At 38.9% G+C, this 23811-nt stretch overlaps 1 protein-coding gene across 36 annotated transcripts in view; it reads left to right on the top strand.

The window, feature by feature from the left end:
- The window catches only part of LOC123605781 (sarcolemma associated protein), a 149949-nt gene extending 137188 nt beyond the window's left edge, over nt 1–12761 (top strand). For 20 of the 36 annotated variants that reach the window (XM_045493299.1, XM_045493318.1, XM_045493306.1 and 17 more), the window contains 3 exons: nt 2953–3124; nt 7196–7330; nt 10850–12761. In XM_045493299.1, coding sequence (XP_045349255.1) covers nt 2953–3124; nt 7196–7330; nt 10850–10942 — 400 coding nt within the window. In that variant the 3' untranslated portion in view covers nt 10943–12761. Of the gene's footprint in view, nt 1–2952; nt 3125–7195; nt 7331–9348; nt 9439–10849 lie in introns of all 36 variants that reach the window. The other 16 variants (XM_045493301.1, XM_045493320.1, XM_045493302.1 and 13 more) reach the window with 1 other exon arrangement.
- Nucleotides 12762–23811: the final 11050 nt, after the last annotated feature.

Genomic DNA, 23811 nt, shown 5'->3' on the forward strand with positions numbered 1-23811 from the left:
TAAGATCAATTATGTCTTTCTAATATCCAGTACCTTACAAACAAACCAACGAAGGCAATAAATTTATTCCAGCAAATTTAGTGGACTCCTGCTTCCCCACCAACATTTGATGTATAGTTTAAAGTTAATTTCTTCCTGGGGCTCCTAGATGGCTCAGTCAGTTAAGCGTCTGACTTCCGTTCAGGTCATGATCTCACGGTTCGTGGGTTCGAGCCCTGTGTCAGGCTCTGTGCAGACAACTCAGAGCCTAGAGCCTGCTTAGGATTCTGTATCTCCCTCTCTCTCTACCCCTCCACCACTTGTGCTCTGGCTCTCATAAATGAATAAACATTTAAAAAAAATTAAAATCAATCTCTTAAAAATTTGATCCATTCCATATTTTTATTTAAACAATTTTATGTTCTAATTCAGAATGCGAAAGTAGTACATGTTTACTACATTAAAAAAATTTTAATGTTTATTTTTTGAGAGAGAGACAGACATAGAGTGCAAGTGGGGGAGGGGCAAGAGAGAGGGAGACACAGAATCTGAAGCAGGATCCAGGCTCCCAGCTGTCAGCACAGAGCCCAATGCAGGGCTTGAACCCACGAACCATGAGATCATGATTTGAGCTGAAGTTGGACGCTTAACCGGTTGAGCCACCCAGGTGCCCCTGTACATGTTTATTATTGAAGTTACTCTTAATTAATCTATCTCCCTCCCCACAATACACCATAAATGGGAGTCCTTACTCTCCTGTTAACCTTGTGTTTCTATCCTCAAGAGCATCAAGGTTAGCAAAAACTTAGTGATCAAGGTAAGTTCCCATAAAAATAAGCTTTAGGGGAAAACAATAAAGAAAGGGCTAGATATATCAGAAAATGGTAAGCCTCATCTGCTCATAAAGAGTAGCAATTGCAGTAGATTATACATTTTGAAAAATCAAGAACGATTGAAGGAACAAGATGTGTAGATTTATTCTGTAAGATGGCTTCTTACAATACCATGTGTTATCAATACTATAAAACTTCTTTCTCTTCCAGTGTCCTATCTTTCCAGTCTTTTGTACATCTATGCAATACACATTTATGTGTTATACTTTTTAAATGTTCGGAGATAATTAATAACAAAGAGTAAATATGTTTGTAACATCTAAAATTTTGTAAAAACAGTTCCAAAATCTGAACAGGACAAAATAAAGGCCCAGACACAACTATACACATGTGAATGTTTATGTATGTACCAACTGATGTTTGTGTTAACAGCACATTTGGGCAAGTTGTTCGGTATAAAGTGATTGTAAGGGAGGCAGACAACGCTCAAATTCTTTATATTTGGAATCTTAGTGAATCCATTTAGTTTGGTATTCTATCATAAGCAAGAAATACTGATCTTTGGGGCGCCTGGGTGGCTCAGTTGGTTAAGCATCCAACTCTTGATCTCAATTCAGGTCCTGCCCCTGATGTTGGGTTCTACATTAGGAGTGAAGACTACTGAAAAAAAAGAAAAGAGAAGAAATACTGATCTTTGATTACTAATATTGATTATCTGAAATTATTCCTGCCTGGGGATTATTGATATTTTAAAGATTTAAACGATCCCTCATTCTTAAGATGTAATTAATCGGAATCTGGCAGATTTTTAAGTGCTGTTTTTTAAATTACTTCAAATTTTGTTGAAGCATCGAAAAGCAACAAACTCCTTATGAGTTAGAAACATACATCTTATAAAAATATTAGGTCCCAGAAGGGTGGAATATATTATATCATTAGTCAAGGTTGTCTGCCTAAAGTCACAAACTATTTAAGACAAATTAATTCTGTTTCTTAAGCTTTTCTGGTTTAGTGGCCCTCTCAATTTATTTGGTAAGCCACCTCAGCATTTAAGGAGCATTTAGAAGTTAGTCTTTCTTTACAGAGTCTTCTATGTCATTTAGTTCCTAGCTATATTGGGCTGACATCACACTCGCCCCTAAGAATTGGCCTGGCATACAATCAGAATGGGATTTACGCTCCATAGTGCCTTGGTTAATAATATTCAGCCTGAATCTTATGATCCATTCTGAGAAGCATAAAACTGTCATTTTGAAAACTTTATTCTTCTTTAGCTATTTCTGTTGTAAATGGGAGCCACATTCTTTCAAACAGCTACACTATTTAGGTCTTTTGTTTTTTGTGATGCACAAGGAATTGAACAAAGAATTTCTGTTCATGCCTATCAAGCTGTTTTTGTAGTGTGTAAATTGATTTTTTTACATCAAGTTATAAAAGTAATTATAGAATTTAAGCCGGAAAACAGCCTCCGAAATTATTGAGTTCAATCTTCTTCTTTGACGATGGAGGGCACTGAGACTCTCCTTGTGTTATTTGTGTCTGTGTAACATGGTGCCTGGCACAGATCTAAGAGCTCAGGAAATGCTTGCTCAGAGAAGTAAACTGCACCAATTAAGTGACTTGCTCAACATCTTACAACTTAATAGTGGCAGAGCTAGGGTCTAGAACCCAGCCTCCTGGTTCTTTGTTTCATGCTTTCTCCCCAATTTGGTGTGTCTTTTTTCTTTACTTGAATTGACAGTAGCTCCTAAGCTTTAAGTTTCTATTTGTCCAGTACTTAAGTAAATAAATCGTTGAAAAGTGTGCTATTTTCCTGGGGAAGCCCCACACTGTATCTTTTCATAATACAATTAATATAACGTGATGTAACAAGACATGCAGTTAGTCACCTCCTACTTCTACTGTCAAGATTTCAGCCTCTGTGTATATTTGATAATCTGAAAATAGAACACAGCTTTAAACATGCAATTTTTTAGTGTATAATGCTTTTTATTTATTGAATGTATCTTATTATTTTTTATGTACTTTTTCCTCCTCTGAAATTTACTCCATCCCTCCTAGTGAAATGTATAAGAAATTGGACTTCCTGCTATGTCTAGTTTCTACACGAATTGAATAACTGTTAATATTTATGTTGCAGTTCTCAGAAGCAGAGTTTAGAGCTTACCAGTGATCTCAGCATCCTTCAGATGACTAGGAAAGAGCTTGAGAATCAAGTGGGATCTTTGAAAGAACAGCATCTTCGGGATTCAGCTGATTTAAAAACTCTTCTCAATAAGGCTGAAAACCAAGCAAAGGATGTACAGAAAGAGGTAAAGCGAAAAGACGTTATGAGCCCAATTATGGTTGGACTTAAAGCCAAAAGCAAATCAGATATTCATGCTAGTTAGAAATAAAGGGAAGCAGAAGTCCCATTACCTGTCACAAAGTTGATAATTGGAGCATCTCTGCCTGGTGATTTCTAGCTGTGTATCATGGTCCATATATAGAGAATTCATTAGTAGACTTTGGTCTCAAAAATACAAATATACAAAATTACATTAAAATTTTTTCTCTACCAGTTAGTTGACTTATATGAGAAGCCCTTTGTACCAGATTCCTCAATTCATTGTTTATCTTTCAAAGACAATATCATATTTAATTTGGAATACTTTTGGAAAACAAAGTGGGGCCTTACCATAATGCTGTCTAAACCCCTCAGTGAAACTGGCCTGAAAGTTACTTAAAATTCACCTCATAGCCAGCCAGCCAAACACAGATCCTGTGACCTTTTACTTTCTTCTCCCTCACCTCCACCCCTTTTTCCCCTTCTTCCCTTCTTCACAAATATGCATACTCACTTTTCATATCATTTGGCCTAAAACCTTGACTTGATTTTGGAGTAGAGACCTCACCCAGCCTCTTTCTGAGCAAAACCTTGAAGTTGACAATGAGGCAATGAGAGCTACATTCAGTCTTGCTACCTTATCCTCCCTGCATTGAGTCCTGGCCAGCCCAGGGGACAGAGAAGGCTGGTGCATCTTGACCTACTGGTCAGGGCCCACCCCAGTTATAGACTCTCTCTCTCTCTCTCTCTCTCTCTCTCTCTTTTTAATGTTTATTTATTTTTGAGAGAGACAGAGAGTGCATGCACGAGGTAGGGAGGGGCAGAGAGAGAGGGAGACACAGAATCTGAAACAGGATCCAGGCTCAGAGCTGTCAGCACAGAGCCCGATGCAGGGCTTGAACTCACGAGCCTTGAGATCATGACCTGAGCCAAAGTCAGACAGTTAACTGAGTGAGCCACCCAGGCGCCCCAGCTGTAGACTCTCTTAAATGAAAGATTCATTATACATAGAAGGAAGTTGAAGACAACTCTTTGTCTTTAATAACAAATTTTCCCAAAATTGTTTTTAGAAGATCTGTTTAATCCAGTTTTTCTTTGCACTTCCCTTTCCTTGTAGTATCCTGAACGTGGACATGATTATTGTTCTTCTGTCTTCATGTTTGTTCTTAAAGAAAAAAAACTGTAACATTTTTTATTTACATGTGGCCATATTGATTTTGTAACATGTCGTTTTTATCTTCTTGCTAAGGATATGCATTTTGGGAGAAATCTCATTTAGTTGGAACACAAATTTTGTGCCAAAGTAAATATCCTAGTATTTAATACTGTAAGCACTTTGTGCCCTTCCAGTCCATATGCCATAGTCCTTTCAAAATCTGGGAAGAATGCTGTGGTTGCAAGATGACTCTGTTGTATGTTACTATGGATGCACTGGCCGTTGTGTTGCATTATTTGTTTGCCTGTTTTTGGTCACTGAGCAATCAGTGAGAAATGCTTTAACTGCTTCCTCAAATGGCAGTGGCATGTTGTCACAGCATCTAAATTGTTGACAGCTCTGGATTGCATTAAATGCAGCGCATTTAAAAATATGTCTGAACTTGTCAATATGTTTCTTTTCTATTTTCTTGTTCAGTGTTTTCCATTGTGAAATGATGTGTAGTCATCACACTCCTTTGTAATGTAAAATTGCTTCTCTTTCTGTTTGTCCTGTCGTCAACTATTGGACACTAGTCTGTAACTAAAATGTTCTTTAATGAGATTCTTTTATCTGTGTAATCCACTGCAAATGAATTACTACTTTTTACTAATGCACATATATTCTCTTTCAACATTTCCCCTTTGTTCTCCTTTCTCTCATAGAATCATGCTTAATGTGCACAGTATCATGTATCTTCAGCACTGTAACAGGCTAAACTATTACAAGCTAAGCAAGCCAGATATGATTATTTTTATGAAGAAGAACCAAAGGTGTTGTTGGTAATATTGTGTGGTATTTCCCTCTTACTCAGAACTGAGCTCGTTGCTTACCTTCGAGTTAGAAAGCAAGATGGAGCAAAAATGATATCCAAGCCAGGTGTAAAACTAAGGCTGCAGAAGGTGACCTTTGTTCCAACGATTAAGTTTTATATACATGGCAACTTTTATTTGAACATTTAACCAAAAAGAAAGTACATAAGAAAGGAAATTTGAATCTTCAGTATTAAGAGGAAATAATGGTATATTATCTTTATATTTGATTAAAAGCATCTTTATACTTGAATTTAGTAGGGATATCTATAACTTAAGAATTCATAAAATGTTGAGTATACAAGTCAGTCGTGCAAAGACTGCCTCAGGAAAGTTGTTTGGCTTCACCACCTGGCTGTGGAGCAAGGGCCTGAGCCCTTGCACAGGCTGAAGGTAAACAGCAGGCACTCCCTGACTGGCTGCCTTCCTGTCACTCTGCTTCACACCCCCTGGAATGGAGAAATGATTAAGTGCTTTGGTGTAAAGGGCAAGCTGGATGTAAGAATAGTGGAAAAGGAACGTAAGGGAAAATTTAGGTCAGCAAAATCACTGTTAAGAATCAGATCATTGAGAACTGATTATGTTCTAAAAGACTAGTCTAGGTATGCTAAATTTGCTTTGGCCGCCTGCCAGCAGCCTTCCGCCTTCTGGAAGGAAGTCCACAGACCCCACAAAAAAAGTTGTCATAAAGTCCATGAATCTTACTCCTTGGTTCATTGTCTGGCATACTACCTGGCCTTTTCTGGGAATGTTGTTAGGTAACAGGGAGTTCCCTTCACATTTTACCTCCCTCTCTATACCCATATCTTTATTCCCATTTACTGGTGATGTCTCTGCTGACCCTAATCCCCCTGCTCTCACCTCTTCTGACTAATGTTTTTATACATTTGCATCCTGCTTCATATTTATCTTTGGAGTGCATAATGACGAGCTCCGAATTAATCACTCCAAAGTATTTGCATTATTCAGAAGCACCACATAAAGGTGTCTTTTATTGAGAAATTTCTGGGATATAGGAGGGAAAAGGAGAAACGTTTCTGGTATGCTGGACCCATGGTATATTTATATTCTACTCAGCCATGTCTGTCTGTCTTCCTTCTAAAAACCTTCAGAGATGGGAGAGTGGGGCAATGGAGGCTGAGACAAAGGCATAACCAGCAGCAGAACGGTTTTTGTTCTGTGACTGGGAGCCCAGCTTTCACGTAAGATGCAGTATCTAGAAGTAGAACCAATCTAGAATTCTTGCCTCCTGGGCCATTTAAAGTAGGGGCAAACTATGCTGTGTCTTGCATTGACCTCACCAGTGTTCATAGGATACACAAGTCTGTCTGAACATTAAATTATATTCAGTGAACTGATTTTCAGAGCAAGAAGTGGCATGTTTCACTATAGAAAAGTATTTATCAGGAACAGCTTCTTAAAAATTATTTATTGATGCTTATAAGTTTTAGGTAGAAAGATAGAAATGCCTCAGTCATAGTGGTCAGTACTTTAGATCTATTTCTTTACTTCATTTGCCTAGAAATTCATTATCCAGAACACTTTAATACCTAGTGATGCTTGGGTAAAAGAAAGCCTGACGGGAGTTAATACTTTTTACTTCAAGACTAAAATAGCTTGGCTGACATTGGTTACCAGGATATAAACTCAGACTTCCTAATCTCACCATTTAATTAGCCTTCGGAGTTTTTCTTCACTTGCCTTTCTTTTGGCTCAGTTTGAAAATTACTTTACTTTTCTCCTCTAATTCACTTAATGGAAAGAGTGACCCTTTATATTAGAAACAGATGACACAATGGTGATTTCTCTCTCTCTCTCTCTCTTTTTTTTTTTTTTTTAACTCCAGGGCCAGAAAGTTCTTACATAGAATAAAGTTAACATGAAAGACTTCCTATTATTAGTGCAAATGATTCTTATCCTCCTTAAAACAAAAAGGCTTGACTTTGGTGTTGCAGGTGGCTAAACAGGGTCTGGTATTAAGCCTGAAGAGAACCATAACTTCCTACCCATTTTAAGTTGAGTCTGCACACTCTTTTTTCTTTGCCTTTAGTATGAAAAGACACAGACTGTACTCTCAGAACTGAAGTTGAAGTTTGAAATGACTGAGCAGGAAAAACAATCAATCACAGATGAGCTCAAACAATGTAAAGACAACCTGAAGCTGCTCCGAGAGAAAGGAAATAATGTAAGTCTTTGCAAACTTGGCTTAGCTTTGACTGAGAGGCAGGTGAAAGCCCTGAGATAGAGTTTTCAGAGGGCTTTATTACTGATTTGAGAAACTGAGGCCTGTAGTATGTAAACTAAGCTTTTCGTTATGAAATTCCATGATGGAATCATTGTACTCTCAAATTGTTGAGTAAAAATCTGCCCCTTTAACCTGTATCCCTGCGAGAGCCTGAGGACTGCCTGGAGGAAGAGCCTTATTTGCAAGAAAATAATCTACCTAAGAACTGTCAGATTTTCCCCAGATGAATCTGAAGTTCTGTCACCAAGCCATCATCTGGCACTTCATTTCCCCTGCTGGGAAATGAAGCACTGTACCACCAGGGACCCACCTAAGAAAGAGTAGTACGTGTCGACTCCTCAGCACTTGGCTGTACCGAAAAATGGAGACCTAATTATGGTTTTCATTTTACACTAATAACGTTCTCACTAAGGCATATTCCCAAAAAGCTTGGGGTCTTTTTGACCTCCTATAAATATTAGGGAATATTTGGTGAGTTTCTGTAAAGCCGTGTGTGTGTGTGTGTGTGTGTGTGTGTGTGTGTGTGTGTGTGTGTGTGTGAGAGAGAGAGAGAGAGAGAGAGAGAGAAATTGGAACGTTTTCACATAAATTGAGTTTAATATTAATTTGTTTTTCATTTACTAGAAAGGCAGATAGTCTTTAAAAAGATGTTATACTAAATATATGTTGTGTTATTATATGTTTCGGTGATCATTGCCTTTGTGGGACCTAACTGATGGCTGTTCAGTGTAGTTGGTTGTGCTCTGACTTATTTCAAATCCCTGTCATGGCTTGGATACTGCAGTGGTGTAAGCCACACCCTTCCTACAGAGGAAAACACTCTGCTTAATTTTGCCGCACAAGTACAAAAGAGTGATGTTGCATGGCCATTCAATTATGCAGTTGCACACAAAATGTTCATGAGTTGTGTCCAACTGTCCTTTGCTATTAGTTTTTTAGAATATAAAGTCTTGTTGCTTAGGCGGAAGCCTTTGAGAAGTTGATAAATTGGGAATGGAGGCTTTATGCTAAGCAAAATTGATTGCATTTATTTTGAAAATGTAGATTACAAACCTCTTCTGAAATCAGATCATAATGGTTTGGTTATTTCTCTCTTTTGTGTTAAATCATATCTTTCTGAATTTGGAATTTCAGTCCACTTTCTACTAAATTAACCTACGAAGACATCTAGCATAATCAGAATGGATACCCCTGTACTGTTTAGAACCTTTTCAAAAGTAACCTGGCTTTTATTATTTATAGTTGTATCAATAATTTGCCTAAAAGGTGAATTTCCTTTTTTTTATCATATTAGACTTATGATAATAAATTTTGCTCTGCAATAAAACTCATTGCAGTAACTCCATCCAATTTTAAAAATTAATTCTATTCTGGTAACATAACTGAAAACCTTGAGACTCAACTGCCTGTCTTTATATATCAAATGTTTATCACACATTGTGTCAGATCTCTTGCTCAGTTTAGGAAGGATACATCACAGGGCATTTATTTTTAAGCTTGAAAGCAATACCATCTCAGGCAAGCGAGTTTTGGTTTTAAAAAAAGGTTTTGATGGAGGGATAAAATAAACTTTAGCCACTTCCAAGGGACTACATTGTCAAATAATGGATTCCAAATACGGAACAAAAAGAATGTACTGTCAAGCAGAGCGTTGGTCGCTGAAGTGTCGCCGTGGCTCTGTCTTAACATGATACATTTCATTAGCGTGTTAGGGGCACCCACAGTGCCCATTGCTCCCAGATGTCCCTTTAAACTGGTGGTTACATACCGCGGTCTGTCATTCTGGATTGTATTAGATGTCTTTAAAATGTTTGAAGTCAGTTCAAAACCTGAGTGCTATTACTTCTATTACCTCAGTCTTCCTACCCTCCTTCCCACCTCCCGGGGTCTAAATCATCTTATCTGATTTTTTTTTTTTTATAGCATAAAATGATTTTAATATCCCTTCCCTTCTTTAGCCTTCCATATTACAACCCGTCCCAGCCGTATTCATCGGCCTATTCCTGGCTTTCCTGTTTTGGTGTTTCGGTCCATTGTGGTAGAGAAAGGTACAAGCACTACTGTTGAGTCCTTGTCTGTTTGTCCCCGTCACCTGTTTGTGCCATATTTGTAATATAGTGCATGGCAGAATCACACAGGTATTTTGTTACCTGAAGCAAACCCTTCATTTAGTATGCCATGTATTGTGTCATACAAATGAACTGAACGATCAACTAATCACATAACATTTTGTCTTGTTTCCTTTGTAGTGATGCTAACCATGAATTAATTCCAACCTAACCAGTTGTTAATGTGCTGCCTTTAACTGAGTCTTTGTCTCTAGCAAACCGGAATACACTATGAATTGTTGCAATATTAGCACCCCCCTTCCCAATTACATTTAATCAGATTTGAATGAGAAATGAAGCGTTTGCCTCTTTGAAGTTTTCAGCCAGCTTTCTTCCCCCTCCTCCTTTCCCTCTTCTTTTCTGTAGTGTAGAATTTCTTCATTTCAACCCTTTGCCTGTATTTATACTGTGGCTATGAAGATGAAAAAGGATGAGATTAGCATAATGGACCAGTGGCTCATGATCTCAACCCCAGTGTGCATTTACTTATGCGAGTATAAACCTAGCCCATATCTTCTGAGACATGATCTGCAACATCAGAATATTTCTTTAAAAGCCAACTTTCTCAGTGAGACTCTTAGAACATGAGTGGAAAATAGAGCTATCAACCAGAGCACAGTGATCTTATAAGGCCCTCCAAAAGCTAACAGGAAACCGCCCGCCCATGCTTGCCTGCAACAGGCATGCATGTTAGTAGATCATATGAGATAATCATGTGACATTACTGCACTGGACATGGTTTTTACCAAAAGTATCAAAGAGACCGCGTCCTAATAGCTCTTCCCCATCTTGAACCCCATCTGATCTTGTCTTCTGTGGTTTCAAATTAGAGGATCAAAGCTTAGACCATTTTCTTTCTATCACCTTACCCACCAGCTCCTTCTGTAAAACTATCCCCACATAGAAATCTGGTTTTTATCAAGAAATAAACATTAAAAAGCAAAGAAGAAGAAATAAACATTTTAAGCAGACTTATATTCCAGGCATCTGTGTACATCAGTTAGTTGCAGTATTTGGACACTGGAGTAAATAAAGCAGGCTGAGCCCACAGGGTTTCTTAGGGGTCACTGTTAGGTTTCAACTGTAACAAAATTGAAAACTGCTCAAGACTTTCCTGAGCTGTACGTGGCTTCCACACAATGGTCCTCTAAAAGCGTTCCTGCTATAATGGTTCTCCTCACACCTGCACTCCCTCACCTGTTTTCTTCTCTTTTTAAAATTTATTCTTATGCAAAGATAAGGTTTTTCTAATATTCTGTTAAGTATTCAGGACTCTCTGGAACCAAGGGGTTAGTAGGTATGAAAAGAGAGGGAAGAATGTGATATTGACTCTCGGTTTCTTTCCACACAGAAACCCTGGCCCTGGATGCCCATGTTGGCTGCCCTGGTTGCGGTGACAGCCATCGTGCTGTACGTGCCAGGTCTGGCCAGAGCTTCTCCATGAGAGCGTTTCTTGAGTCCGTACACCGTCCTCCCTTTAGAAGCTGGCATCACACTCATGCTGGGGACAAACAGAACCATTTTCTTCCTTTTTACCTCTTAAGACAGCAGAAGTGCAAGAATACAGCTGTAGGGTCATTGCTTTAACTTATATAAAATGTATCTATCTATAAAGAGGATATAAAATTGTGACTTTATTCTACTGTAAGCAATAATTTGCTTGCAATTTTTCATGTAATTTTTAAATTAGTATGTTGAGATTCTGAATATTATGGTGGCCTAAAGTAGGCTTCTTGGTACACCAAATTATTTATAACATTAAATTTATGGGTATTTTACTCTGAATTCTAATGGCCAGATAATTCATTTTTCTGATTCGATAACTACCCAAACCAAACAACCAACACATACATGGGAAGAGAGGCCCTGTGTGCTCAGTGCCTATCAGTTTGAAATATATACACATATATATATATTTTTTACATATTTACGCCATTTTTACTTGTTATAAAACCACTGAGCTATTGGGAACAAGACTTAGAGACAACTATTTGCGTGGATTTTCTTTCTTTCTTTCTTTTTCTTTCTTTTTTTTTTTTTTTAAGAAGAAATACACTTGGAAAATATTCTGTTCTAGTGATAATTTGGGGAATATGTGCACGCTTGTTCAGCCTTAATGTGACTTGACGATGTGGAGGACATCAACTTTGAAAAACTTTCCATGAGAGTGTGTATTTTCTTGAGCAAACTGAAGTATTTCTGGGAGCAAAAACAGTAATTCTACAATTTCAGTGCAGTAAACCAAACTGTTGAGTCAATTGGAATGCAATTTATTAAACCTCATGTATTTAAAGAGATATTTTCTTTAAAAGCCAAGTTACTTTCTCATATACAGCATTTTAGGAAGCATGATTTTTTTTTTCTATCATCTCTTCCTCCAAGCATGTTTAATTGAAGAAAGAATTAATATCTCTTTAGATAAGCTTTTACTGACTTAATTTGGTTATGATATTTCAAAGCTAATTCATGTTCACGGTGAGCTGTTGTTACCTACCAACAGATTTCCTGGTCGGGTATGCAAATGGTTATTTTCTTTTTACTGTTGTTAATTGGGACATTCTGTTTACAAGAAGCATTATTCCCAAGATTAGTAGTGTTCCATGCACAGTGAAGCACCTAAAAACACTGCTTGATGTTATAAATTTAAAACACAGAAGTGAAAGTTTAGCTATGGTTTTGTGCGGCACCACAGTTATGTCAATAAAATTTATTTAGGTCATAGAATATCCTAAAGTATCACCTAGTTAAATTTTTCAGTCAGCGCAACTGGGAGGGAATGTCAGTGAATTGGCTCGAATGTTCTGTGGCCATCCACAGGCCTAGCCAAGTGTTGAAATAGAAGTTTAGGATATAATTTGCCTTGTGATGTTTGGCAGTCGTTGTTTATACTTTAAAGGTTATATTTTAAGCTATTTGGGATTTGCTGTTGGGAGTATCACTAGATTTATGGAGGAATTAGTCACCAATGACTTGTAGAAAATGCTGTCATATAGTTCATTTCATCATTTTCTGTTGCAGGAAGCCACTCCACCACAGAATGCTAATATGCCAGTGGTACCCAGTACCTCTTGTATATAGGTTATTGCAAATATTGTTCTGAAATGCTTAACTTCAGAATTACATTTTTTAAAGTAAATAATTGTTTTAAATCTATTTTGTAAAGATATAAAGTACAATAGAATTTCTGGAGTACAGATTAAACTATTTGCACTAACACACGTGATGTGCATGATTTAATAAAATAACTTTACTCTCCCTATGCATTTTTGAGTTGGATATCATTGAAATTCTTAGTGTTGACTCTACTGTTAGATTGTTAATAGTCGTTTCTTGAAATGACTCTTTATGCACTGTAATATATATTTGGTGTTCTTCAGGGGTTAAAAGAAAACACTGAGCTGTTGCCTTCAAGTTTTATTAGCCTTTTATTTAACTTGCTGCTCTAATTTTTCCCCTTTTACTATGGTTATTGTTAAAACGTGACTCACTTGCCAGACAAGTCTCTTTAAATGTAAAGTCTAGTATCAATATTCACTTTATTCAAATTGAATTAATGGTTTTTTGTAGTTACTGCCAGTTTTTCTTAAGAATATGAATGAGCCTATTCATAAGCAATACCTCCAGTTTCGTTTAGTTCACTTCCAGGTTAAATAAAGAATAGGATTGTTCACTGGTAGTGATAGTCATTAAGAAATGTTAATCGTAGTAGTTAAGATTGAACAACCCTGTAATGATACATTGAAGAATTACTCAGAGGTGCTACATGGCTGGCTCAGAAAAGGAAAGGAATGTGGCTGGTGAAGCTAAACAGATCCTTATTGGCATCCTGGCTCTGCCTTTTATCAGCTCTGCTGCCTTGGGCAAATCACTTATCTTCTCTGAGCCTCCATTTCCTTGTGTATAAAATGGAGAGAATAATATCTATGTGTTTAGTGGTAGTATGAAAATTAAAAAGATGATACACGTGGAGTGTCATCCAAGTGGTAATGAGAGTTTATGAGAATGTCACACTGGAAAAGCTGCCAATATGTAAGTTTTAAGTGAACCAGTCAACTCTTTAAATGAATTGACCCAACTATTGAGACTTTCTGTGCATGTGAACGAGATGTAACTGCAGCGTTAGGAATCCTGAGAAAGTGGCATCACCTAGCTCTGTGTGTCCCCTTCATGGTTTTGTCTTTGGGAGTAATATGCTTAGTTTGATAATGAGCCAAAGCTTACAACAGTTTGGAATTCCTGTTGCAACTGCCTTCAGAGCCACATTGAGTCACATGTGAAAACCTGTCACGCTGCTGAATAGTCAGAGGCTTGCAACTAAAAATAGTATTGCCTCCCTTGATCTCTGACTGTAATCACCAGATTCAACCCCAGCTGACTCTTGGCTCCTTCCAGTGGCTATATCTACTGTCAAAAGATGGAGATCTGCTACATACAAACTACCTACAAATCAACTTTGTTACAAATGTACAGCCTTGTTTCAAAAAATTCACTTCTGGAAGTTCTGAGAACATAATATGTGTGCACTAAATGGTAATTACCAGGACATTTAATGTAGCTTTTTTTTTTTTTTTTTTTTTTTTTTTTTTGGTAATAGTGATGGGTAAATAACCTAAATATCCAGGAGTGGGTCATTGGTTAAATAAATTGATATTGCCACCCAATAGATTACTGTGCTTGCAAAATATGAGAAGATACTCATACTATATTAAGGTAAAAGCGAGAAGTTGCCAGTGTGGAATAAAGCTGGTTTTATAAAGAAACAATGTAGACAGATAGGATATGTTTATAGAGGACTCAGATTTACACTCAAGCTAAGTAGTGGTTTTGTCAGTATGATTGTAGGTAGGTTATCTTCTCCTTTTATGATTTCTGATTTGTTTTTAGTAGCAAATATATATTACTTTTGTGAATTTTTAAAAAGCTATATTTGGTTTTGCTTTAAATTAGAAACAAAAAGAATTCTCCAGAATTCCAAATTGGTTTTCATAATTGAATAACTAACTTGTCAAAGTACCTACATTTAAAGGAACTAATGTTCATTTGCACTTATGAATTCTGGTGTATTCATTTCAAAATTAGTCATACAATTTTAAACGTGCTTTGTGCATGCGTGTATGTAGAATGCTGGAAGAGGCCTTAGCTAGCCATCCATTTTCACCTTTTTGCCTATCTGGGGAAAAAAATCCAGAGAATTTTTGACTCCAAGTCAGAATAATTGTTACAGAGTTGTGAATCAAGGGGATTACTTCTTTTTTTGCTACTCCATTTTGTATCTCCAGACTTTGATGGTTTTATATCCATTCATTTAGCAAATATTTATTGAGTGACTAGAATGAGGCACTCTGCTATGTCCTGACATTACTCAGCCCCTCTCATCACAAAGCTTTTGGGGTAGAGGGGAAATAAAGGCAAGGAAGTCAGCGTTTACAATACCATACACTAGAGGAAGATGTAGGAGCCGGTGGGACCGTTGAGGAGGTCCTCTCACATTTCCTATCACTTTCAGCCACCCAGCCATCCAAGCCAGAGACATCTGGCTATGGAGCCAAAGGTGAGTTTTCCTTCTAGGAAGTCAGGGTAACAGGACTGGTTTTTCTCGAAGTACCTAGCTTTGCAAAACCATTAAGATCTGAGACTGATTTTCCTAGAAAAGACATTGTGATTGGAAAGCATTTTTACTTTCCTGGAATTTTGCCCTGTTAAATGGTCTGAACTCTACCTTCCAAGTAACAGGTTAGGGTTGAGTGTTGTTGTTTTTTTAATATAAAGGTTTTTTTTTTTAACGTTTATTTATTTTCAGACAACGAGGAGGCACATGAACAGGGTAGGGGCAGAGAGAGAGAGGGAGAGAATTCCAAGCAGGCTCTCTGCTGTCAGTGCAGAGCCTGACACAGGCTCCAACCCATAAACCGTGAGATCATGACCTGAGCCCAAATCGAGAGTCGGATGCTTAACTTACTGAGCCAAGTAGGCTCCCCGCCCCTGCTTTTTTTTTTAAAGCCTGTGAAGTATCATAACCAGACAGGTTCTTTGAAAGTAATCTTCCATGAATGGGCTGGGGCATGGATTGGATGGAGGCACTAATCAATAATCCCTTGCACATGGCAGCACACGTTCACCATATCTTACTTCATGTGTTTACAGTGTTTAGAGTGCTGCTCATTCAGGAGATTAAGCACCTCTATGTTTCTTCCTAAAGATTAAGCATGTTTCAGCCCAGATCTTGTAATACATAATTTACTACCCCTGTCATGCAAGGACACTGAGATCAAGCCTATGAAAAAGACAAGAACATTGAAAATAAGTGAAAAGCCGAAGGGACTGGGGGTGGGGGTGGGGGTGGGGGAGTAAAAGAACTTTTGCTGGTTGTGCTTCTTCCACTGTCCACAGACACTCTTCACTTCATCTTTTCTTTCTGGCCTCTTAAATTGGCCCAAGTACATCTAGGTAGCCAGACTTCATTTAGCAGAGATTAAAACCTCCACTCTGTGAAATCACAGCCCACAGGGGCTTTTTTGTTTGTTTTTTGTTTTTTATCCTGAATTCTTATGTGTGTAGTCATCCCATCATCGTGTTCCACATAGAATTTGAAGCAGGCACACCTGCTTGAACAGCATACCTGCCCTCTTAAATGGCAGGGATCCATTTGTGTGAGGCTGGGAACACTTCCTGGTGCCAGGCTCTTCAAGCAGCCGGGGAAGGAGCACCAAAGGCATTAAAAACCTCAGCCATTTCCACTCCTTGAATCCCAGGTTTCTGCCATATATTACTTCACTATTTATCAAATCTTTGCATAGTTATGCCATTGTGATTTTGGTTGAAAACTTGCTCTGAGGTAATTAGCCTATGCTTTTTTGACCACTTCCATCGCACAGTGCCCCCCACCCCCTCCCCACCATGTACTCCTTAACTAAGTGTAAAGAGTTAACGTGGATATTTTTGATCAAATTTTTATTCCCCTTAAAAAGTCAGTATATATAAAGCTGATCACCTTTGCTTCTACAAACTAAATTTGGTATCATTTTAAAGTTGGACATTGTAACTTTGCACTTCATGTAGTTAATCACATTTTTAAAAAATCGATGACTGGAGCTGTGGGAGCCAGCACCTTCTAGGGGGCACCTCTACACCTCCCCACAGCCCCATTTCCCTCTTAGCTGATCCTAACACACCAGATGTTTTTTCTTATCAGTGCTTCAGCATGTACATGTTTTAATCCATGCAACACCAGCTAAATATTTAACCCCTAATGTTGGACAATGGTCTGATTTTCATCAATACCATATTTAAGTTTCAAGCAGTTTGAGATGGATGTTCAAATTGTACCTGTGGGTCAATGCTGCACTCCATTTGAATGTTTGTGCCCAACACAGGAGCCTGTCCCTGACCCTCCCAGGCAGACGTGGGCACTTCATCCTGGACTCCTCCTCTGTACCTTTTGTACCATGGCTTGCTTCATATTCTTATCTGTTTACATGCCTGCCTTTCCTGTTGGGTCTAAACCTCTTTGACAGCAGAGGCCAATTTTTATTTATTTGCAAATCCCTGGTGTCTAGCACCATGTCTGTGTCTTTAGGGGAGTTCAATAAACATTTGATGCAAAAAAAAAAAAAAAAAAAAACCCCACAAAAACAAAACCATGAGATGTTTATCCTGTCATTTTCTCGGAACATTTCTCTCTCTTTCTCTCTCTCTGCAACTATAAAACGGTTTACTTTACAAGGTCATTTGTAGGATTTCTGACTGCAGAAATAAACTAAAGTGATAGGTAAGAGTTTCCACACCAAAAGGATCACTCCAAATACTACATAGCCAGCATATCTGACGTGATTCTTCAAATCCATTTGTCTGTTACGTTGTACAAGTTGTAATCAAAGGAATGGACCTTTTTGCTCTGAGAAAATGATATGATGAATAGGTCCATTATATCTTAGAGAATCCATGAATCCATTTGTTAAGTCATGCAACTTTAGAAAAAAGAAAAGCTTTATATATATTTTTTTAATGTTTATTTTTAAGAGAGAGAGCATGAGTGAGGGAGGGACAGAGAGAGAGGGAGACACGAGGATCCAAAGCAGGCTTGGTGCTGAGAGCACAGAGCCCAGTGCTGGGCTCAAACTCACTCAAGAACTCATAAGATCATGACCTGAGCTGAAGTTGGGACACTCAACCGACTGAGACACACAGGCACCTGAGAAAAGCTTTCTATTTTAAATTAGGTGGTGGGCGAATTACATACGTGTTGTGTCCACATAAAGCCCTTATTTTCGGTGAAGATGATGAAGTGCCCTGATAGCACCTGGAGAAAATAGTACCTTCTGCGTGCTCAAGTTATCTGTCTTTGAATACTTAAAATAACATTTGTTTTTCTGGTCTCAAAATCTATTTGTTATGCATTGTCCTATAACAAATTAGCCCCAGATTTATCAGCTTAAATAACAGACATTTATTTATTTACTTTTTTTATTTTTTAAAGATTTATTAAAATTTTTTTTTATTTTAGAGAGCATGCACAAGCGGGGGAGAGGGGCAGAGGGAGGGAGGGAAGGGGGGGAGAGAGAGAGAGAGAGGGAGAGGGAGAGAGAGAGGGAGAGAGAGAGAGAGAGAGAGAGAGAGAGAGAGAGAGAGAGAGAGAGAATCTTAAGCAGGCTCCACACTCAGTGCAGAGCCTGATACAGGCCCTGATCCCATGACCCTGGGATCACGACCTGAACCAGACACTCAACCAACTGAGCCACCAAGGCATCCCAAAATAGCAAATTTTCTTATCAGTTTCTGAGGACCCAGGAGCTGGACAATTCTGGACCAGGGTCTCATGAAGTCGCAATCAAGCTGGGCCTGGAAGATTCCTTTCTAAGCTCATTCAGGTGGCTGTTAGCCTAAGGCTTCAGTTCCTCACCATAGGGCCACTCAGACACAGCAGCTGGCTTTTCCCCAGAACAAGTGATGGAAGTCTTTTGAATCTCTAAAGTGACACACCATCACTCTGCTATATTTGGTTGGTTACACAGACTAACCCAGTTACAGTTTGGGAGGGTTAATCAAGGGCATGGATACTAAGAAGCAGCAGGGGTCACTGGGAGCCAGTTTGGAGACTGATTCCTCACCTAATTTCTTGTTAGGAAACCTAGATTGTTGGCAGACTTTATGAAATGTATCAAAACAGACAAATTAAGAAGGCTTTTATAAGAACTACATCTTTCCCTCATTTCATTGATTTTATTGATTCTAAATGAGTTGTAGAAAGTCCAAAACAAGACAGCACTTAGGAAATGTATTTCTTTGGGTGATGAATTCTCAAGCTTGTGCTTCCTCAAGGTAACTGTCATACCTGTAAGCTAAGTTCAGAAGCTTTTATCAAGATTTCTCAAAGTAGATATTTTAAAACTAACTATGTCCATCTTCAACCATTATGTGAAAAACTAAGGGAATAGGTTTTAATGGTAACTCTGGGCTGGGTGCAGCTCTCATAGCTTACCCCTCCTTCCCTACGCTGTAATTGCTTTTTCCTTCTTTGCCTTCCACCACTAGACTCCTGGGGCTTAACTCACTTCGGTGCATTTAGAGCTTAGTACAGTGCCTAGCACATATTCAATACCCAACAAATACTCATTGGATAAAGGAAGTAGAAATCGTCTTAAGGTGGACTTGAAACACTACTTTCTAGTTGTTAGTGGTAGTCACTGGTGGATAGTATGATGGTGTGCTCACTGATCTGGAATGAAATCGATTAGTCCCAGCAAACATTCTCTTGCCATGGATGTAAATTTGACGGTACAGGAAGACTTTGTTTTTTTTTTTACAGATTTTTGGCCTTATTTAAAGTATACACAAAAACTCCAATGAGAAAAGCTGGGCCTAGTTTTTATCAATTACCAAGTAGAAAGGTACTGAATAAGCATTTATTCAATAATAAATGCTTTGTCTCAAGGTTTTAAGGTGGCCTACACAGATACCTAAAATATAGCATAGCATGGTTGAAATGATGGGGGAGAGGGAAAGAAGAAAATAAGAATGAGGATATAAAATTGAAAACTGAGAGGGAAAAAACTCAAGATTTAAAAAAAAAGGCATGGTATGGTCCACTCAATTTTGCTGTGAACCTAAAATTGCCCTAGAAAATAGTCTTTTAAAAAAAATGTATGCTATATGATATAGGAAGTCCTGAGTATCTTCTTTTCAAAAGTATTCAAAGTAGAAGAAAGATTAACACCATTTGTCAAAACTGGAAAGGGTAACGGGGATTCGTTATACTATTTGCTCTACTTTTATATATGTTTGAAATTTCCCACAATAGTTTATTTTTTTAATGTTTATTTGTTTATTTTTGAGAGAGACAGAGACAGAATGCGAGTGGGTTAGGGGCAGAGAGAGAGGGAGACACAGAATGTGAAGCAGTCTCCAGGCTCCAGCTGTCAGCACAGAGCCCGATGCGGGGCTCGAACTCACGAGCTGTGAGATCATGAGCTAAGCTGGAAGTCAGACGCTCAACCGACTGAGCCACCCAGGTGCCCCTCCCACAATAGTTTTTTAAGTGTGTTTTAAGATGTACAGCAATCATACTTTTTTTAAGTAGCATTTTTATTCGAGTGGGCATTTTTAGTATTTTTATTCAAGTCAAGAATTGGACTTAGTACTAATTCTTACCAAAATCCTCGACATCGTATTAGCTAATCGTATCCAGGATAAGAATGCAATATAGGGGCCAGAAAGGAAAACAAAAATATGTCATTCTCAGGTCTTTTAATGATCTATACAGAAAACTTAAAGACATGAATGATTAGGACTTAAAAGAATTGAATAAAGGTGGCTCAGTGTAAGATACGCATACAAATATCACTAGTGTTGCTAAATGCCAGTAACAACTAGTTTTACAATAAAACGGAAAAACAGGGCCTATGTATGATAACATCAGAAACTATGAACTACCTGGAATAAAGCTTTGAATCAATAGACAAATATGCTATGATCATGAAGGGGCAAGGCTCAGTATCTTAAAGATGTCAATTCTCCCAAAATTAATTTATAAATGTAATTCCAATGTGATTTTTCTTTGACAGCATACATAAAGAACTGATAAATTTATGAGGAAATTTAAAGTTTCAACAATTACCAAGAACTTCTGCAAAAGAGAAGGGACAGACTTTGCTCCATCAAATTTCAAGGCTTCTAAGAAAGCTATAATGATTTAGCATATAATATTATATGCTAATAATATTAAAGCAGAGATAGAGACAGATATCCACATACAGCAGAACAAAAGAGCTCAGAAATCAAGCCACTGTGGAATCTTGGTATGTTGTAATATAGGTCTCATTGCATTATAAATCATGGAGAATAGTGAACAGTTTGAGGACAGTTGGTTTTCTGTATAGAAAAAAAAAAAAAACAATCTTCTGCACAGACACACACACACACACACACACACACACAAAAAACAAATGCGTAGGTGCGTGGGTGGCTCAGCTGGTTGAGCCTCGGGCTTTTCATTTTGGCTCAGGTCAGGGTCCCAGGGTGGTGGGATCATCGGATGCTATGCTGAGCGTGAAGCCTGCTTAAGATTCTCTCCTTCCCTCTGTTCCCCGTCCCCCTACGCGGTCTGCTAAAATAAAAAAATAGGGGTGCCTGGGAGGCTCAGTCAGTTAAGCATACAAATTCAGCTCAGGTCATGATTTCACTGTTTGTGAGTTCAAGCTTCACATCAGGCTCTGTACCGACAGCTTGGAACCCGCTTTGGACCCTCTGTCCCTCTCTCTGCCACTGAACACTCTGAGTGTTCACTCACTGTCTCTTTCTCGCTCAAAAATAAACATTAAATAATAAACAATAATAAAAATTTTAGTCCGAGAAAGACAAATACATGACTTCACTCTTATGAGGAATTTAAGATACAAAACATATGAACATAAGGGAAGCAACAGTAATATAAAAACAGGGAGGAGGACAAAACATAAAAGACTCTTAAATATGGAGAACAAACAGGGTTGCTGGAGGGGTTTTGGGAGGGGCCATGGGCTAAAATAGGTAAGGGGCTTTAGGGAATCTACTCCTGAAATCATTGTTGCAACATGTGCTAACTTGGGTGTAAATTAAACAATAAATAAATTAAAAATAAAAATTTAAGATAATTAACATCAAGTAAATTAAAGGCAAATTATTAGTGAAAAAAGAGGATGGGACAAATAATTTTATGACCTTGGTGTTGAGTTAACTTATGAAGGTAAAAATAAATTCAACTATATTAACGTTAAAAACTTAATGTTTTAAGTTTAATGCATGTAAAACATCTAAAAAAATTAAAAATGCATTTGCCTTTTTAAATTTTTTTAGGTGTTTTATGTGCATCTTCACAGTCCCACCCATAATAAATTATATTGTTTTTCTACACCTTTGCTGACACTTAGCATTGTCAGACCTTCAATTTTTTTCACTGTGAAGATGCATGTAAGTGCAATAAGGCTATAAATAACTATATGTCTGTTCAGGACAGGATTTTCTGCCAAATGAGTTTTGGTGCCAAACCAGAAAACTTGGTTTCAGAGCCTTTTGGATTATGGACCTGTATCAAAAAAGGAAAATGGACTAGCTTTATGAAAACCTCAGCATGTTGCCCTTATTTTTCTCAGGTCTCCCTAGACCACCGGAGGCTGTTCTAACGGTTGGACATTTGGGGTTTTCTAACGGAGGCCAAGACAAATCTTTACATGCTTCCCCACCTTTCTCTAGCTCCCTCATCGGGCAGCATCTTATAATGGCAAGTATTCCTTGCCACTGGATCCTAGGTCCTTGAATCTCTAACTGCATCTGTCCTTGTTTTGATCTAGCTAGGACTCAACTCTTTCCATGAGGGCTCTTCAGTTACTGGAATGCACCTCTCCAAGCTGGCCCAAGGCCCAATGAGCTTGACTCCCTCACTTCTCAAGTGACAAGGTTGCCCTCCATGCTCAGTGCCTCAGTGTTTTCAAGAAGGTTCTCAGAAGGATCTGAACTGCTGAGCATGGTGGGATTGGTCAATTCAAAACAGCTTCCTATCAGGGCACCTGGGTGGCTCAGTGGGTTAAGCATTTGACTCTTGATATTGGCTCAGGTCCTGATCTTGAAGTCGTGAGATTGAGCTCTGTGTTGGACTCTGTGCTGAGGATGGAAACTGCTTGGGATTCTCTTTCTCCTTCTCTCTCTCTGCCCTTTCCTTGCTCATGCTCTCTCTCTCTCTTAAAATAAACATTAAAAACAAACAAAATAGCTTCCGGTCCATGCATACTGAAGGAGCATTAGATATTTGAACAACCAAATCATGTTGTTGGCTCGCATTGTTTCAGGAACAAATGACTTCTCTGAAGAGCAGCCTGAGAAATTGGAAGGGGGCAAGACTTGCAAACAGGCTTTGACAGGCGGGAAAGATTTTATTGGGGCCATAACAGAAAGGCATTGCAAGGGGAAGGTAGGAAAGTGTTTAATTGTTTTCGTGTACACTGGAGCTGCCCTGGGGGAAGAGCTGGGTTTGGGCGACACCGGGAACAGGGGATTTCAGGTGGGAGAAATGGCTGAGGCAGAGGGACCTGGGTGTGCACCCAAACTGTGCAAAGGCTGCCCCCGCTGCAGGGAGGATTCATGCTTTGGGTGGTGAGGAGCCAGCAAACTGGCCTAAGCAGAAAGGGAATTTGTCATGAGGCAGTGCCATAGGACATTCCTGTTTCTGTTCAGTCCCTGCCAGCCTCCTTCCAAAATTCCCTGGGCAGCATCCATGCTCTCAACCCCTGAGGCACTTTTTCTGTGACCCTCTTCCTATGCCTGGAGTTACCTGAGTGTAACCCGGAGTTACCCTTCCTACCTGAGTGTAGCTTCTCTCCCACATTAAGCCGTGAGCTCCGATGGCAGGGCTGTGCCTCCCTCTCCCTTGCTGCCTTCCAGCCCCTGCGGCCCTGGGAAGCCTGTCTTGAGAGTTTCAGATTTCCTCCATGTTGGCCCTGCTTTCGCATCCCCATGGGGAAGGACCCAAGTTCCCCTTCCGTGTTATCTTCTCCAGTCCCTTGCAAAGATTCCAGCCTCGGGCTGGGCATTTATTGCATCTTTATGATGTGGTGCCAGAGGCCAGGAGAGGCCAGGAGACACATTGCCTCCTGTGAAGGAAGGTTTGTCTTCCACCTTTCATCTCTTGCTGCCCCTGGTGGCCGCTGCACTCCTCACCCCGGCACCAAAGCTGTCTTCTTGCCGTCATCACCTGTGGCTGGGGTTTTCACTTCCCTCTTGCTCCTAACCAGGTTCCCAGAGATTTGGGGATTCGGAGGCTCCCGGGAGACCTGTGCGCAACTG

Source organism: Leopardus geoffroyi, chromosome A2 (assembly GCF_018350155.1).
Source record: "Leopardus geoffroyi isolate Oge1 chromosome A2, O.geoffroyi_Oge1_pat1.0, whole genome shotgun sequence".
In the NCBI taxonomy this organism is placed as follows: domain Eukaryota; kingdom Metazoa; phylum Chordata; class Mammalia; order Carnivora; family Felidae; genus Leopardus; species Leopardus geoffroyi.